Raw genomic sequence first — 16,818 nt, forward strand, 5'->3', positions numbered from 1 at the left:
TCAATAGTGCACAGTTGGCTGGGTAGTCCAGGCTCCTGAGGAACAAAGGCAAAATGTCTAAATCTGGCTTCAGACCTGAGAATAATTTCTCTTTATGGAAAATTTCTGGATGATGAGATTCTCTGTATAAGGCATTCTCTGACCCAGTGGACAAACATTTCTCACATCTCTGCCTGCCTTGAACCTTGCCCTCCTATCTTGCATCAACACTGCTGTCAGCTGTATTCTCCAACCTGTATCTTGTTTGGCTAACCTGTATGGCCAACTGTCTGTCTTTACCTTCACTAAGCCTGATCTAGACAAACTTCTATGCCAGACATCTGCATCAATTTTTGCCCAAATCGATTGTCTAGCATCTACTTCTGTGATCTGCTTCTGCTGTGTCCTGAATCAGTCTGCTGTGGTCTGATAGGTTGCACATTCTCAATGGGAGTGAGAATTGCTCTTGGGGGATAAAAAACAACTTAATTTTTTAAATGTACAAAGTTCAGATATACATACAATGCATAAACTGATACCACAATATATCTGCGTGTATTAGGGCTCTCCAGAGAAACAGAACTGATAGCATATGTTATATATAGATATACAGAAATAGATTTATTATGAGAGATTGGCTCATGCAATTATGGAACCTGTGAAGTCCCATGATCAGCTGTCTGAAAATTGGAAGCCCAGGAAAGTCAGTGGTGTGTTATAACTCCAGTCCAAGCCAGAAGGCCTGAGAACCAGGAGGGCCAATCCTGTAAGTCCCAGTCCAAGTCCAAAGGCCCAAGAACCAGAAACACTACTGATATCCAAGGGCAGGAGGAGATGGATGTCCCAGCTCCAGAAGAGAGAGTGAACTTGTGCTTCCTCCACCTCTCTGTTTTATTCAGGCCTTCAAGAGATTGCATGATGCCCACTCACACTGCCAAGGGTGATCTTTTACTCACTCTACCAATTCAAATGCTAACCTTTTCCAAGAACACCCTCCCAGACACACTCACAAATAATGTTTTACCAGTGATCTCAGCAATCCTTAGCCCGCTAAAGTTGACACATAAAATTAACCATCACACTGTGCTACCAAAATTTGATAGAGGAGAGCAATTTTTAAAAATGTCTGAAAAGCCTCCTTAGGAAGGCAATAATGAAAAGAAAAGGGTTGAGAAATATTGTGATAGGTGATGAGGCTGCAATTCCTGTAATAGAAGGAACATAAGGAGACTGGATGGTGAGGAAATGGAGGTAGTCACAGTTGATTATTTGACTGAGAAGTAGACTACAGAGAGAATTCCGATGCAGCAAACAAATTATGAGCACTTATTATGTACCATGAACTATGTCAAACCCTTTCACATTTGTTAGCAAAGAGCTTCTCCTTTAGTAGTAATGTACATATTCCTTGCAGAAACAACAGCGACATTTTCCATTGAGACAGTAGCCCACCTATCTCTCCTCTGCTTCAGCAGCCTTTATGCTAATTACTCTTTTGGAAGTTAACTCCTCATTCACTTTTTGCAACATAAGATAATGAGACACACAGCCCAGATTTTGTTTGTAGAAGCTCCTTTCACGGCAGCCTTTCAACAGGCTGGGTAATTTAAAAGATGCAGTTGTAATCGTGACTAACTCATTAAGATGCTCATCAAGCATCTTAATGAGTTAAAAAACCTGGACATTTTTAACCCACTTTTGGAAAGAGGCAAGAAAAATATAAGAGTGGGAATAATCCAAGGAAAACATTTCAAGTCTTTGAACAATAGACCCTAGAATTTCCTTAGCTTGAGATAGGTTAGGACAAGAAAACAGAATGTTGCTTAAAAGAAGCCCAGTGATCATTTGTGTCTACTTGCACTTCTGGAATATGACTTTTGTTTGTTAGTTGGTTCATTTTGACTTAAAAAGTGTTTTTCGGCCGGGTGTGGTGGCTCACACCTGTAATCCCAGCACTTTGGGAGGCCGAGGCAGGCGGATCACAAGGTCAGGAGATCGAGACCATCCTGGCTAACATGGTGAAACCCCGCCTCTACTAAAAATACAAAAAATTAGCCAGGTGTGGTGGTGGGCGCCTGTAGTCCCAGCTACTCGGGAGGCTGAGGCAGGAGAATGATATGAACCCAGGAGGTGCAGTTTGCAGTGAGCTGAGATCGCTCCACTGCACTCCAACCTGGGTGACAGAGGGAGACTCTGTCTCAAACAACAACAACAACAACAACAACAACAACAGCAACACCCACAACATTTTTCTTTGTTCTCTCTCAGTACTCATTAAGAATTTACTACTGAGTCTTTAAATTTTATCTCAGGCAGATCAATGCTATGTATTTGTCCCCTGTACTTGATCCCTGTGCTTTCCTTCTCTCCTACTTTCCTACTCTTGTCATGAGTGCTGAGGCAGGGATGATGTTGGGGTGGAAAGCTGAAGGGCGAAGATGAATGAGCCACAGTGTCCACTTAGAATCTACAGCCAACTCTTGGCAGCTTATCCGTGGTAATTCTTGTTTCAGCTTCTTGTTGACTTTATCACCCACTCAATGTGCTTAACTCTGTGATGGATGTTATCACCAGCTCTGTTTATTCACAATGCCAAGAACACCAGTGGAACAAGGAAATATTCAGGAAAACCCACTTTATGGTGTCAACTTGACCAGAAAACAAAACACAACTCCATCATTGCTTTATTGAACTTGGCATCGTTCTAGAAATAAACTATCATTTATATTTGGTCAAACAAAAAGAAGAGGAGAAGATTTCAAAAGCACTGCTTCTGGGGAGGGTCTGGATCAAAGGTAAATGTGTGACTTTAGGTGACAGAAAAGCATCTCCACTCAGATGCATCCAACTTTGAGGGGGCACTGACTACAGGACAGTAGAGAAAAGGGACACTCATGAACAAACAGCTTTTCCATTTCTGGGTCCTTTTCAAACTGCAGTATCAACATATATTTTTAAGTTTCATAAATTCTTGGAACATTAAACATATCCATTCAAACAGTTCTTTCAATATGGTGGATATTTGTAGGTTGCCCTGGAAATCAGAACACCTTGAATTTAATTCCTGCTATGACATTGACTGAGTCTGTAACTTTCACCTTTTTTAGTTCTCCAATATGATATAAATAATGGAAAACATATAGGACTCTAAAATGGTTGCAACATAGGTTCAAATCTGACCCCTACCACTTATTAGCTTGTCAACCTTGGATAAGTTATTTGACTTCTTTGAGCATCAGTATCTTTATTTGTTAAATGGAGATAAAGATATATTTCTTGCAGGAATGTGGTATGGATCTAATGAGATCATGTATGCAAAACACCCAACACATAGTTGTCACTTTATAAATGGCTGTTCTGTAGCCATTTGCACAGAGATGGGGAAAGGCTAGGTGAAACAAGGCATGTGAGCTCATTAGTTGATAGAGGCTTCCTTAATGTCATAGCTTTATTAGATAATGAGGAGGATACAGCCCAGCCACATAGAAACTCAGGCCTGTTTTATTTCCACAGGATCTGGTCACCACAACAATCAGAATGTGCAGGGGTAAGACTAAGAGAGAGAGAGGAAGAATGGATGGTGGGGGGGCTCTCTTCTTCGTGGTGGCAGAGAACCCCCTAGCATTCGTTCAGTTGCAGAAACCAAATGGAAGGCAAATGGCTGTCTGCTTGTGGTGCATGCACCAAGACAAACTACTAAAGTGTTTCCTGCCCAGCCCCCACAGGTGTTGCTTCTCAGCTTTGGATAAGTCCTCCAGCAAGTACTTTGCTGAAAGCGAGAAAGGCAGCTGCATAACTGCCCAGTCCACAGAGCTGACAAATCACTGTGTCATCAAACAAAGAGGGAATCATGGGAAATAGCCTGTGGTTCACCCTCTAAGGCAGGGAGTCAGGAGGCTGTGAGGTGGCACGTTTGATACTTGCTCATTAACAAAGTTTGTCTTTGTGTCCTCCTCCTCCTCTTTGCCTGCTTGCCTGTTCCACTGGGTAAGCAGCAAGTGCCTACTCAAATAATTATTTATCAAATGTGTACTATGTTCTCAACATTCATTCAATACACCTTTATTGAAAGCCTTTTATGAGAATAATGAAAATAACAACATAGATTAAAAGTAAGATTCAGAGACTGAAGCAAGTCCCCATATACCAATCACATGTTCAACTAGTTGTTAAGTGGTATATATAATACATAGAAACCAACTGTGGAGGATCTCAGGGAAGGGAGCCAGGAAGCTGAGGAAGGCTTTGGAGAGGAGATGTCATTGAAGCTAGGCCTTCACCCAAAATTCCATAGGTATTGGTCCATTTTGCATTGCTATAAGGGAATACCTGAGACTGGGTAATTTAAGGGGAAAAGGGATTTATTTTGGCCAGGCCTGGTGGCTCACATCTATTATCCCAGAACTTTGGGAGGCTGAAGCGGGTGGATCACTTGAGGTCAGGAGTTTGAGACCAGCCTGGCTAACATGGCAAGAGCCTGTCTCTACTAAAAATACAAAAATTAGCTGGGTGTGGTGGCACAAGCCTGTAATCCCACTTACCCAGGAGGCTGAGGGATGAGAATTGTTTGAACCTTGGAGGCAGAGGTTGCAGTGAGCGGAGCTTGCACCAGGGCACTCCAGATTGGGTGACAGAGCAAGAATTTGTCTCAAAAAAAAAAGAAAAAAAGAAAAAAAGAGGTTTATTTGGCTCACAGTTCTGTAGGCTGTAGGTGAAGCATAGTGCCAGCATCTGCTTCTGATGAGGGCCTCGGGAAGCTTACATTCATGGTGGAAGGCAAAGGGGAGCCAGTGTGTCATATGGCAAGAGAGGGAGCAAGAGAGAGAGGGGGTGTCAGGCTCCTTTTAAACAACCAGGTCTACTGTGAACTAAAAGAGTGAGAACTTGCTTATCACCAAGGGGATGGCGCTAAGCCATCATGAGGGATCTGCCCTCAAGATCCAACACCTCCCACTGGGCCTCACCTCCAACATTGGGGATCACATTTCAACATGAGATTTGGAGGGGACACACGTCCAAACCATATATCACTATGGGTCCACTATATCATTATGGATCCAGGGGAGGATGGGATAGGGGAGGGGAGGGAGCAAGGGCATTATAGGCAAAGGGAAGTGCACATATGAAGGTGAAGAGGACACGAGCGCACAGCATGTCTGGGGACTGGCTGGTAGCTTGATGTGCCTGGAACAAAGGCTATGCAATCCTGGGCAGCAGCAGGGGCAGAGGTAAATATGGTCGGAATGCCAAGGATTTTCCATGCCAGTCTGTCCAGTTTGGGCTCTAATTGTAGAGAATGGGGAGCCATTGGTGAGTTTTAATATGAAGTGATGGGTTTATACTTGTATTTTGGACAATCCTGTGGGCTTCAGAATACTGAATGGACTAAAAGAGAGGCTAAAAGCTGGGAGACAGTTAAGAGCTCACTGAAATTGTCAATGATGTCAAATGCTGCAAACTCACCAAGGAAAATGAAGACTGAGAATGAGTTCATTGCATTTGGCAGTTGGAGATCTTTGGTGACATCTAAAAGTAATTTCACTATAACGACTGAAGCAGAAGCTGGATTACTAAGCCAGTGGTTCTCAAAGTGTGGTCCCCAGATTAGCAGCATTGGCATCACTTGCGAACTTGTTATAAATGTAAATTATCTGGCTCAACCCACACCCCTTCCAAAACTTTGGGAATGAAGCCTACCAACTGGCATTTTTACAAGTCTTCTGGATGATTCTGATATTTGCTAAAGTTTGAGAACAACTAGCCTAAATGACTCTTCATCTCTTCCCCAGACGTTCCTTACTCTGATGACACCTGAATTATTTGATATTTCCTAAGTAATCATTAATATGGTTTCTCAGCTATCTGCATAAATTGTTCCTGTCAGTCATGTGCAATATGTGTACAGTCTCTGCCTGGTAATACTGAACTCATTGTTCAAGGCCTAACTCAAATGTCACCTCCCTAGGAAGTCTCTCCAATTTCCTCTAGGCAGTCCCCCATGGATACTTGTGCACATATTTATGTCCTAAAATGTATTTTATTTGTTGTGTTGATTTGGTTTACTGTCTTCCCTACTAACTAGAAGCTCTTCGGGAGTAGGGACTGTTTTTCGATATCTATTTCCATATTGTTTTTACATCGTAAGTGCTTAATAAATGTAAGAAGAGGAAGCTGTAATAAATTGCAGAAATAAAAACAGCAAGGGAAAAACCACTGTTTTAAGAGGTTTGGAAGTGAAAGATGAATTTGAAATAGAAATACAATAGAAAATGTGTGTGTGTGTGTGTGTGTGTGTGTGTGTCTGGAAGAAAACTGTTGGCTGAGGGATTAAGCCGGTAGAGAGGGAAAGATGAATGATGAGACAGTGGGAATCAGTGGGTAATGAACGCAAAATGGTCCTGGAGAAGGCAGAAGGGAATTAAATCAATGGCCAATGCTGAAGAATTAGCATTGAAAGAAGGAAAGACTCTTTTTCTGAGATACAACAGAAGGAAGTAAAGGTGGGTACATAAGTGATAAGTTGTGAGGTTGAGATGGGAGATGGTAGGGAGTCCTTAGATGGCCTGTCAGTGTAGAAATGGTGAGGGCTAGGGAAGGTTTTGCAGGGGAGGTGATATTTGAACTAGGAGATGTCTTTAGTGAAGTAGGAAGTGAAGCCTTTTGCTGGGAAGAAAATGGAGAACAGAAAGAAGGAAAGAGGCTACAGGAGAGTGGTGAAGACTTGTAAATGCTAGGGAGGGGATTGGAGAGCAACAGCAGGGGATTCTTTTGGGCTGATCCATCTCCCTGATACAAGATAAAGAAAGAGTCCACTTATTCATCCAATTGTGATTGGCAATAAAAGAAGTATGGAGGGACTGTCCCCAAAGTCTGTCTTTGAAATAAGATGGACAACTTCTGGATACAGATCCCAGTACTAATATAGAAAGTATTCTAGCTCTATATATTAATTAAGGCTGGAATATTTTGCAGACAATAACAATGTTATGTATGGCAACTATGTACAACAAAGGAATATATTTATGGTATATGAATTGCCTAAGAAATCTGGATAAAAACTATATGTATGTCGGCCAGGTATGGTGGCTTATGCCTGTAATCCCAGCACTTTGGGAGGCCAAGGCGGGTGGATCACCTAAGGTCAGGAGTTCGAGACCAGCCTGGTCAACATGGTGAAACCCTGTCTCTACTAAAAATACAAAAATTAGCCGGGCATAGTCACGTGCGCCTGTAATCCCAGCTACTAGGGAGGCAGGATAATCACTTGAACCTGGGAGGTGGGGGTTGCGGTGAGCTGAGATCACACTACTGCACTCCATCCTGGGTGACAGAGCAAGACTCCATCTCAAAAAAACAAAACTATATGTATGTCTTGATTACAACTCTGTAAGAATATACATATGAAGAACAAATGAATAAAACACATGAAAATGCTATCAGTGGTGGTATTATAGGTCATTTTTCCTTTAAATTTTAAATTGATGTTTTAATATTTATAATTAGTTGGCAATAAATAGAATTTTTTTTCCTTGCTGGCTTAAAAAAATTTATTAGGAACACTTAGAAGAGAGTATTTCAAATAAAAAGTCGTAAGGTGAAACCAATCAATAGAATTGTATGAACATCTCCCAACATGAGGGGCAGATGCCAGGAAAAGAAGTCCTTAAGTTGACCCAGAGTTGGAAGCTGACAAGAGGTTGGACGCCACGATATAGAAGAGCACAAAAGAGGTATATGACCTAGCCCTTGACTCACAATAAACTTGAGAGACTAGGCTTACAATAAATGATTCGAGGATAACTTATTCAGTAGTTAAGTTGGTCATCTAAACAATGGATGGGACTGGATCACTGAGGCAGTGACCTGTGGGCAGGCGGGACAATGCAGAGGTCAACTATGTGCCATCGGAGTTGATCAGATGGACCTGGGCTTAAATCCCTGTGCCACTGCTTAGCAGCTGTGTGATCTGAGACAGCTTACTCAGGTTTCATTTTCTGCACTGTGAAGTAGAAATAATAATACCTACTCATAAGCTGTTGAAGCATTACAAACAATAAAGCAGGTAAAGTGCTTAATACAATGTTTGACACACAAAATTGCCATTATCGTTATTAACGCTTTATTGTTGTGTTATCTATGAGTATTTATGATGGAGGAAACTGATTTAGCCTAGGGGCACACTGAATTTTTTGGAGGGACTTCAGGGAGGTATCTTAAGGGCTGTGAGAGAGTCTCAGGGGGCAGTGAAGACACCCTCACTGCTGGAACAATGCTGTGGGCTCACCCTAGGCCTTCAGAAGGGGAGAGAGATGTGCAAGGAGGAACTCCATGGTGGTTCTTCTTTTGCTAGCATTTGTGCTACTTCCCCACTTCTAAACAGGTGCATAGTACTCCAGAGCACCCTTTCATCTTCCTTTACCACTCTTCTGTTCTGTTTTTCTTCTCTTCAACTCTTCTTACTTCCCTTTTCTCCTCAAAACCAAGTGGTGGATGGGTAAGGAACTATACTATCTTTTGTGTGTTCTAACTTTGCCCTTTTTTTTTTTTTTGTAACTTAGAGGTTGTCTTCTAACTTCAGCACTTGGAGTTTACATAAGTAAGCCTGGGTTTACCCTACCCACTTCTTCCCTTATTTTTAAAATATCTATTTCCTCAACCATTGTCTTTAGTAAGTACTCTAAAATGACAGTCATCAGCAGAAAGGCAAGGATTCCAGGCCATAAGGGTTTGATTAAGGAAGGATTTTTTGAGGTAGCTATATCTTGCAAAAGAAACAGAGGTGTGAACTGTCTGTAGGGCTCTTCTCGGCAATGAGGTGTTCCTTCTGGATTCAGATATAGATCTTAATGGGGTAAACATTCCAGGTCCTACCACCATCTGTTCTTCTTTTTCTGCTTAGACTGTTAGTACGTGTTATAAGAGGAAAGGAGGCAAAAGTGTGAAAGAAAAATGGTTGGATCAGTGGTCTGAGAAAGAGGATAAAGTAGTCATGTGACATTATTCTTAACAGAGATTAGAACGATTAAAAACGAAAATGAAAACAAGTTGGTATCCAGGATATTCAGGTACAATCACCCCTCACCTGCTGATTCCAATTTCACATTCCATTCCACATAATAATAATGATGTACTTTTAGCTTTGTCAGAAATCCTATTTGCATATTTGTAAGGTCATTATGTTTAGTTGTTGCTGATATGTGGTCTGAGTCTAGCAATTACCACCTCTGTCTCTTTGCACACACTAGTAGACATACACACCACTGATTTGTACTTTCCTATAAAATTACTCTTTCCCTTTTTAATTAGAGTGTTTTCAGAAGCAAACCCTATTGTTAAGGCCATGTATGCTTCCATTATAAATACCTGTTGCCAGCCATTAATTATCTCCCGATGAATTACTTACTTAGAAGGAGATTTTTTAATGCATTTTGTTTTTTTTTTTTTGGAAACAGGGTCTCACTTTGTCACCCAGACTGGAGTGGTAGAGTGGTGTGATCACGGCTCACTGAAGTCTTGACTTCCCGGGCACAGGTGATTCTTCCACCTCAGACTCCTGAGTGGCTGGGACCATAGGCGTGCACCACCATGCCCAGCTAATTTTTGTAGAGTTAGAGTTTCAACATGTTGCCCAGGCTGGTCTTGAACTCCTAGGCTCAAGCGATCCTCCGGTCTTGGCCTCCCAAAGTGCTGGGATTACAGGTGTGAGTCATTGTGCCTGGCCTGTGCATACTTTTTATAATGGGATTTCTCTTCCTTACTTTTGATGCCCCCTCTCTTATACTTAGTTAACCATTCTGAATTCCACTTAATAAGAAAAGTTTCCATTTTCTTTTTCTTCGGGGGACTTAGCTATGATCTGTACCTAGATGGTATGAAGATTTTCCATATTTTAAGGTAGAAACTTTGTGTGCCTGAATCTTGCTGTCAAGAATGTCTTGGCTAATCATGAAGGAAGAATATAAGAATGTGAGTAAAAACAATTCAACAGTCCCTGAGAACAACGTCAATAAATATTCAAAATTGCATAACCATTTTAGTGACTAAAGCACTGAGACTCATCCAATAATGCTGTGGTTTGATAATTACACAGTTGTGAATTTATGATATTGTTAAATTGGGGAGACATCTTGGTGCATACAGGTCAACCCTTTCATACATTATTATATACAAGAAGTACACACCTACTTAGGAATTGAAGTGTAATACCTCCTAGCATAAAATGCTTAAAAGAAGATTTTAAGGGAGTGATACAGTGAGCATTCCTATATGAATTTTCCTGCTTATCTCATGCATAGCAGAAGATTTGAAATTTCTAGGTAAGTTTTTTTTTTTTTTTTGACAGGGTCTTGCTCTGTCACCCGAGCTGAAATGCAGCAGTGGTAACATGGTTCACTGCAGCCTCAACCTCCTGGGATCAAGTGGCCCTCCCACCTCAGCCTCCTGAGTAGCTGGGACTAGAGACATGCTTCACCACGCCCAGTTAGTTTTCTGATTTTTTGTAGAGACAGGGTCTCACTTTGTTGCCAGGCTGGTCTTGAACTCCTGCGCTCAAGCAATCCTTCTGCCTCGGACTCCCAAAGTGTTGGGATTACAAGCGTGAGCCACTGTGTCCTTCCTTAACATCAATAAAATTGAGATAATCACGTTCATAAAAGGGCAAAACTATGTCAACAAGCCCACTGTATTAGTCTGTCTTCACAGTGGTGTAAAGAACTGCCCAAGACTGGGTAATTTATAAAGGAAACGGGCTAACTGACTCACAGTTTAGCATGGCTGGGAAGGCCTCAGGAAACTTACAATCATGGCAGAAGGCAAAGGAGAAGCAAGGTACCTTCTTTACAAGGCAGCATGAAGGAAATGAATGCAGGAGGAACTACCAAACCCATAAAATCATCAGATCTCGTGAACTCACTCGTTATCAGGAGAACAGCATGGGAGAAACCGCCCCCATGATTCAATTACCTCCACCTGGTCTCTCCCTTGACAAATGGGGATCACAATTCAAAATAAGATATTGGGTGGGGACACAAGCAATCTATATCGCCCATATTACAATCACTTATATTACTGATTCCTTTAATTACAGCAGAGATAATTAATTTGGTCTAGGCTCAGTGGAAGGGTCTGGCTGGTTCTTAATTCTCAGAGCTAGTTTGAATCTTGAGGTTAACTTCTTGTCTTCTAGAACTTGTCCTGTGTTTGGCTGAACTTTGTGAACCTTTCAAAAAGTAGGTCTTTATTGAGCACATACTCTATGCAAGGCAAAGAACCAACTACTGTGGAGTTTACAAACATGAATAAGGGGTAAGAAATGACTCTTGTCACATGGTTTACAGTCCAGCTGTGTAGGCCACCACAGTTCATATCTTTCAGGCTGGGGACTGGAGAGGAAAGTGGACTCAAAATTAATCCCAGTGCTCTCTACTTTCCCATATCCCTGTGCTTTATCTCTGCTGTAGTTATGTTATTTGTATGTTGGCCTGCCTCAGTGCTCTGTGATCTCTAAAGAACAGGGGCTGGGTTTTATTTATTTCTGCATTGCCGCAGAGCCTAGTATTTGCTTTGTAGAGAACAGGCCCTCAAAAAATATTTTAAATTAAAAGAATGTATTCACTTGTTTATGTCTCCTAGTTACAGTGGGTCAGCTTGTTCTGTACTAACATGGAAGTGACAAGAAGCTGGTGTTCCTCTATGCAGAGGTCCCCACACTAAATATCATCTTGGATGTTCTTCACACTGTTGCATAAAGATGCAGTGGAGTGAGACTGAGTAAGAGGACAGAAATAGTGGGGGGGTTTGTCTCAGCTCACTAATTACTTATTTAACCTTGGGCAAAATACTTAAAGCTCTATCTCAGTTTCTTCATCTGCGAAATGGGGATAATAATAACTGGTGTGCCTATTTCCCATGATTGTTTTGAGGATCAAATGAGATAACATAATTAAAAGTGTTTTTGGAACATCTAAATCACTGCACAACTGCAAGGCATTATTAAAAAGAAATCTTCCTTTTAACTCCTGCTTCCACAAACATCTCATCACATATCCTTGGGTTCCTGGGTTACATGGAGAGATTCATGGTGTAGCTCAATCTATGTGTCATAGCTACCCCAGAATCTCTTCTTCAACTTCTCCAACACACCGAGACATTCCTCCCGTCTTGCATTGCTCCCCAGTTTATATAGAGATATATGTTCCTCATTCAGCATTTATGTAAAACATATATTATTGAGCACTTATGTGATAGAAACTGGGGCAAAACAGAAAATAAAAGTTTTATTTTGAGAGTTTTTTACAGCTTATTGGCTCTGAGAGGACAGACATAGAACAACTAAGTGCCCAATTCTGCATTTATTTTGGAAGGCAGTTTTATGTGAGTTTAAATCAGTAAAGATATAGATGTATATTTTTAGTTTTGATTAAAATTAAAACAATTGGTAGCCCTTATTCATATTTTTCTATCATTAAAACTTATCTTTAAAAAATGTCTTCAGTCATATTTTTCCCTTACTTCTATTCGTATTTACTCTTTACTTCTCTTGTCCTTACCGGAATGTATGCAGTAAGTTTTCATATTGTAACACATTCAACAAAAGTTATATGTGAACATAATAGCTGCTTTCTTTAAAACGGTTACTTTGAGAAACTGCATACCTATTTTTTTTCTTTTATTTTGAGACGGAGTTTCGCTCTGGTTGCCCAGGTTGGAGTACAGTGGCACGATCTTGGCTCACTGCAACCTCTGCCTCCTGGGTTCAAGCGATTCTCCTGCCTCAGTCTCCTGAGTAGCTGGGATTACCGGTGCTCGCCATCATTCCCGGCTAATTTTTGGTATTTTTAGTAGAGACGGGTTTTCAACATGTTGGCCAGGCTGGTCTTGAACTCCTGACCTCAGGTGATCTGCCCACCTCAGCTTCCCAAAGTGCTGGGATTACCACATAAGCCGCCACGCCTGGCCTGCGCATTTATTTTAATAATGTTGTCATAGCTACAGTCGCTTCTAGAGTTGCTCTTTGGGGATAACTATCTTATATTCTTCTGAATATATTTTAATAGTGACAAAACTTATCTTTGCAGGTGATTTTTAAAATTTGTAGGTAGCCAAGTCACTATGAATTATCTTTAGTGAGTAAAGAGGAAGATCGAACTGGTAACACTGTGGGTAAACAACTGAAAAATAATGTTATCTTTCTCTGAACATACTTGCACAAGAGAAATTCCAAAAATATTTTGACTACGTTATTTTTGAAAAGGGTTTCTAGTATTTCAATGTGACTACTTTCACTAATAGTACTTGCTTGCCTAAAGTGCTTGTTAACATGCAGTTTTGGAACTTCATAGGTCTACGCCCATACTGACTTGCACATGCTTAGTGTTGTTTTACATTCTAGTTCAACATCTATTATGTGATAGACACTGGGGATTAATAGGTTGTGGTCCTTGCCCATAAGGACCTCAAAACGTAGTTGAGAACACAGAAATACAAAGAGTCCTGTGTGAAAAATAAATATCGGTGTAAGATAAAGAAGCAGCAGTGGAAGACAGTGGAGGGACTGTCTGTTAGGGGTAGGAATTTATTACGGTGTCGGCAAAGCCTTCTTTGGACTGAAGGATGAATTACGATTAGAAGTTCATTAAGAGGAGGAGGGAAGGGGACTACAGGAGTCATTCCAAGCCAAAGGAACAGAAGGTACAGGGACAGAAACAGCAAGATATGTTTGGGGGAATCTCAAGTTAGTCAATACTGTTATTGTGTGAAGTTCACAACAGGGGCAGGGAGGACAGGAGATGGGGCCTAATGACGAAAAGGCCTTGTATGTACCATGTTTAGAAGTTTGACTTTTATCCTATAGGAGTCAGGGAGAGGTTCTATGGGTAGGATTTCCCATCCCAACAGGATTGTAAACTCCCACATCCAATTAGTCACACCCCCATTTTTTTTTTTTTCTTTTTCTTTAACATTGTCTCAGATTCATTCCTTCTGAAATCTACCTTATTAGTTCAGGTCTTCTTAAATTTGTGCCTGGACGGTTCACCAACTCTTGGCTGGTCCTGGGGCTCCAGTTCACCTCTTGCTCCCAACAATCAATTTTCTACAGAATTATCAGAGCAATCTTCCTTTCCATCAGTCTCAACTCTGTTCAAAAACTTTCAATAGTTTTCTGTGACCTAAGAGGTAGCTGCCTCCCCACCCTTTCAGCTTGCCATTCAAGGCTGCATAATTTGGTCCCAACCCCCTTTCCGTCCTTGACTCCTCTCACTGCTAACAGAGACAGAACTCATTTACTTACTCTTTTGACTATACCTTTGCTTTCATGAGGGCTCTTTCCTGGAATGATATGTCCATACAACTATTGTTGTTGTTCTTACTTTTAGCTCTTTTCTTAGAAGCCCACTTGTACCCAGGTTTGATCACACCCCCTACTCTCCTGCCCTGGAAGTAAGTACTATTCTAGTTATAGTCTCTTAATATCTATATCTATATATATGCAGCCATAGATAATGTGTAGTATTGTTTTGAAAAAAATATACATAAATGGTATACTTTGTCTCCCTCTGCGATCAGTTTTTTCACTATCATTTAGTTTTTAAGATTTATCCCTATTGACATAAATAACCATAGTCTTTTCAATTACTGTGTTGCATTTCATTTTATAAATATACCATACATTATTCATCCATTCCTCTGAGGGTGGGCATTTATGTTATTTTCAAGGTTTTGCTATTACAGTGTTAGAACGAATATCCTTAGCTTAGCTGGTCTCCTTGTCTTATACAAATTTTACTGACCTTTCAAGATCCTGCTTTCATCCCAGCTCCTCTGTGAAAGCCTTCCCTGAATCCCCCAGCCCACAGCGGCAAAGTCTTGGTCCTCAAAGTTGCTTGTGCATCTTTGGTATCATCCCACTGCCAAGCACACAGCTACGCAAAGTAAGGCACTTAAAATATTCGCTACACGGATGAACAAATGAATGAATGAATGAATGGGGCAGCACCACTCCGTGATGGCTCTATTCCTTTTTAATGGACTTTGGCGCCTTGGCCCACTTTCCTTCTTTGACAGCACTGGTCCTACTCCAGCGCATTCCTCTAGCTAGCAAAGCAATGTGTGGATGTGTGGTTGTAGGTGGCGATACAGACCTCACTGGATGAGGGCCGCCTCTCCCTGCAAGTTCACGATCCCGGCAAACTCCAGTGCTTGAAGTTCAGAGTCCTAACCCACCCCCTCACCCCCACGCCCCTTCTTCACTGGCCAAGCCAGCGAGCCGCTGCAGCCCTGATCGAGTTAAGGCGAGGCGGCCCCGGGCCTGCTGGAGAGGGATGCGGTCGGGGCCGATGACTCGTAGTAGATCCCTCCGCGCGGAGCTCGGGCCGGCGCTTCTTCCTGCGGGAAACCCCTGGGTGCCCAAGGCGGCGGGGCCGAGGCCGCGGCGACAGTGGGGCGGGGCTTGCGGTGGGAGGAGGGGGCTGAGGCGGAAGGACACACGAGGCTGCTTCACTGCACACCCGAGAAAGTTTCAGCCAAACTTCGGGCGGCGGCTGAGGCGGCGGCCGAGCAGCGGCGGACTCGGGGCGCGGGGAGTCCAGGCATTTGCGCCTGGGCTTCGGGGCGTAGCGCCAGGGCCTGAGCCTTTGAAGCAGGAGGAGGGGAGGAGAGAGTGGGGCTCCTCTATTGGGACCCCCTCCCCATGTGGATCTGCCCAGGCGGCGGCGGCGGCGGCGGAGGCGACCGAGAAGATGCCCGCCCTGCGCCCCGCTCTGCACTGGGCGCTGTTGGCGCTCTGGCTGTGCTGCGCGGCCCCTGCGCGTGGTGAGTATCGGGCTGAGGGGCGCTGTCCGCGGCGCCCGAGGCCGCCACCTGGGGCGACCCTTCTCCCCCTCGGTCCTCCTCTGTGTGGGAAGGCCAGGCTCGGCCGCCGGCGCGGAGCGAGGCCACTCGCTGGATTCCCAAGAGTTTGGACATCGCCGGGGGCCCCTCCCGTGGTGCCCCGCTGACCCCCGGCGTTCCCTGCCGCCTCTGCTCCCCGCGGCCCGAGACCCGTCACACGCCTCCTCGGCAGGAGGGAGGCCGGCAGCAAGTCTCAGAAACTCCTTTTTCCTAGTGCCAGGGTGCAGGGAGGTGGGCAGTTTTGCCCTTCAGGTTCCGCGTTTCCTGGGGTCGAGCGAGAGCCGACGGCGGGCCTCGGAGGAGCTGAGCGAAGGAATGCCAGATTCTGTCGTGGAGAGCGGGGGCAGGGCCGCCAAGCCAAACGGCCTGCACCTTCGCAGCCAGCCTCGCCTTTGCCAGGGGGCGGCACATGGGCCGGGTGTATGGGCTTGGTTTGGATGGGGACGGGGTTTTGCGGCGCGCCTGAGTTTTGACACTCCGACCCCACCGAAAGTCCGGAGGAGCCGCGTGTGCTGCTCGCGTCTTTGAAAGGTGGAGGCAGGAGAAGTAGGGCAACTGGTGTGGCTGCATGCTGAGGCACATGATTTAAAAATCTCAACTGCTGTTATTCTTTCCGAGGCGCGGAGCTCTGCTGCTGTTTCAGGCTGTGTCCAGACCCAGGAATGTGGTGTGACGATCACCAATTCCTCCAACCTGGCAGCAGCATTTGCTGCTCCTTTGGCATGGCTGGGGGTGGGGCACGGGCGGGTGAGGAAAAGTGGATACGTTAATTCAAAGGGCTTCCTTAGAAAGCTTCTTTATGGTTGGATGTTTCTAACACGGTTGGACCAAGGAAAGGGAATCAAATCATATCTTCCCCATCCCACCCACGCTTTTAGATTCTACATTTCTTCAGACTCTTTAGTGGAAATAACTTGGGCTTTGGAGCCCTGCTCTGTAATCCTGGATTCA

The 16,818-nt window shown here is 43.5% G+C and overlaps 2 protein-coding genes across 5 annotated transcripts in view; both read left to right on the forward strand.

The window, feature by feature from the left end:
- The window catches only part of LOC116468019 (putative neuroblastoma breakpoint family member 7), a 901,770-nt gene that overhangs the window by 649,050 nt on the left and 235,902 nt on the right, over positions 1 to 16,818 (forward strand). The window lies entirely within an intron of this gene.
- NOTCH2 (notch receptor 2) overlaps positions 15,467 to 16,818 on the forward strand; it is a 164,222-nt gene continuing 162,870 nt past the window's right edge. For 2 of the 4 annotated variants that reach the window (XM_032151594.2, XM_058439384.1), the window contains exon 1: positions 15,476 to 15,789. In XM_032151594.2, the coding sequence (XP_032007485.1) occupies positions 15,717 to 15,789 (73 nt within the window). In that variant the 5' untranslated portion in view covers positions 15,476 to 15,716. Of the gene's footprint in view, positions 15,790 to 16,818 lie in introns of all 4 variants that reach the window. The other 2 variants (XM_032151593.2, XM_058439383.1) reach the window with 2 other exon arrangements.

Source organism: Hylobates moloch, unplaced genomic scaffold (genome assembly GCF_009828535.3).
Source record: "Hylobates moloch isolate HMO894 unplaced genomic scaffold, HMol_V3 SCAFFOLD_5, whole genome shotgun sequence".
Classification (NCBI taxonomy): domain Eukaryota; kingdom Metazoa; phylum Chordata; class Mammalia; order Primates; family Hylobatidae; genus Hylobates; species Hylobates moloch.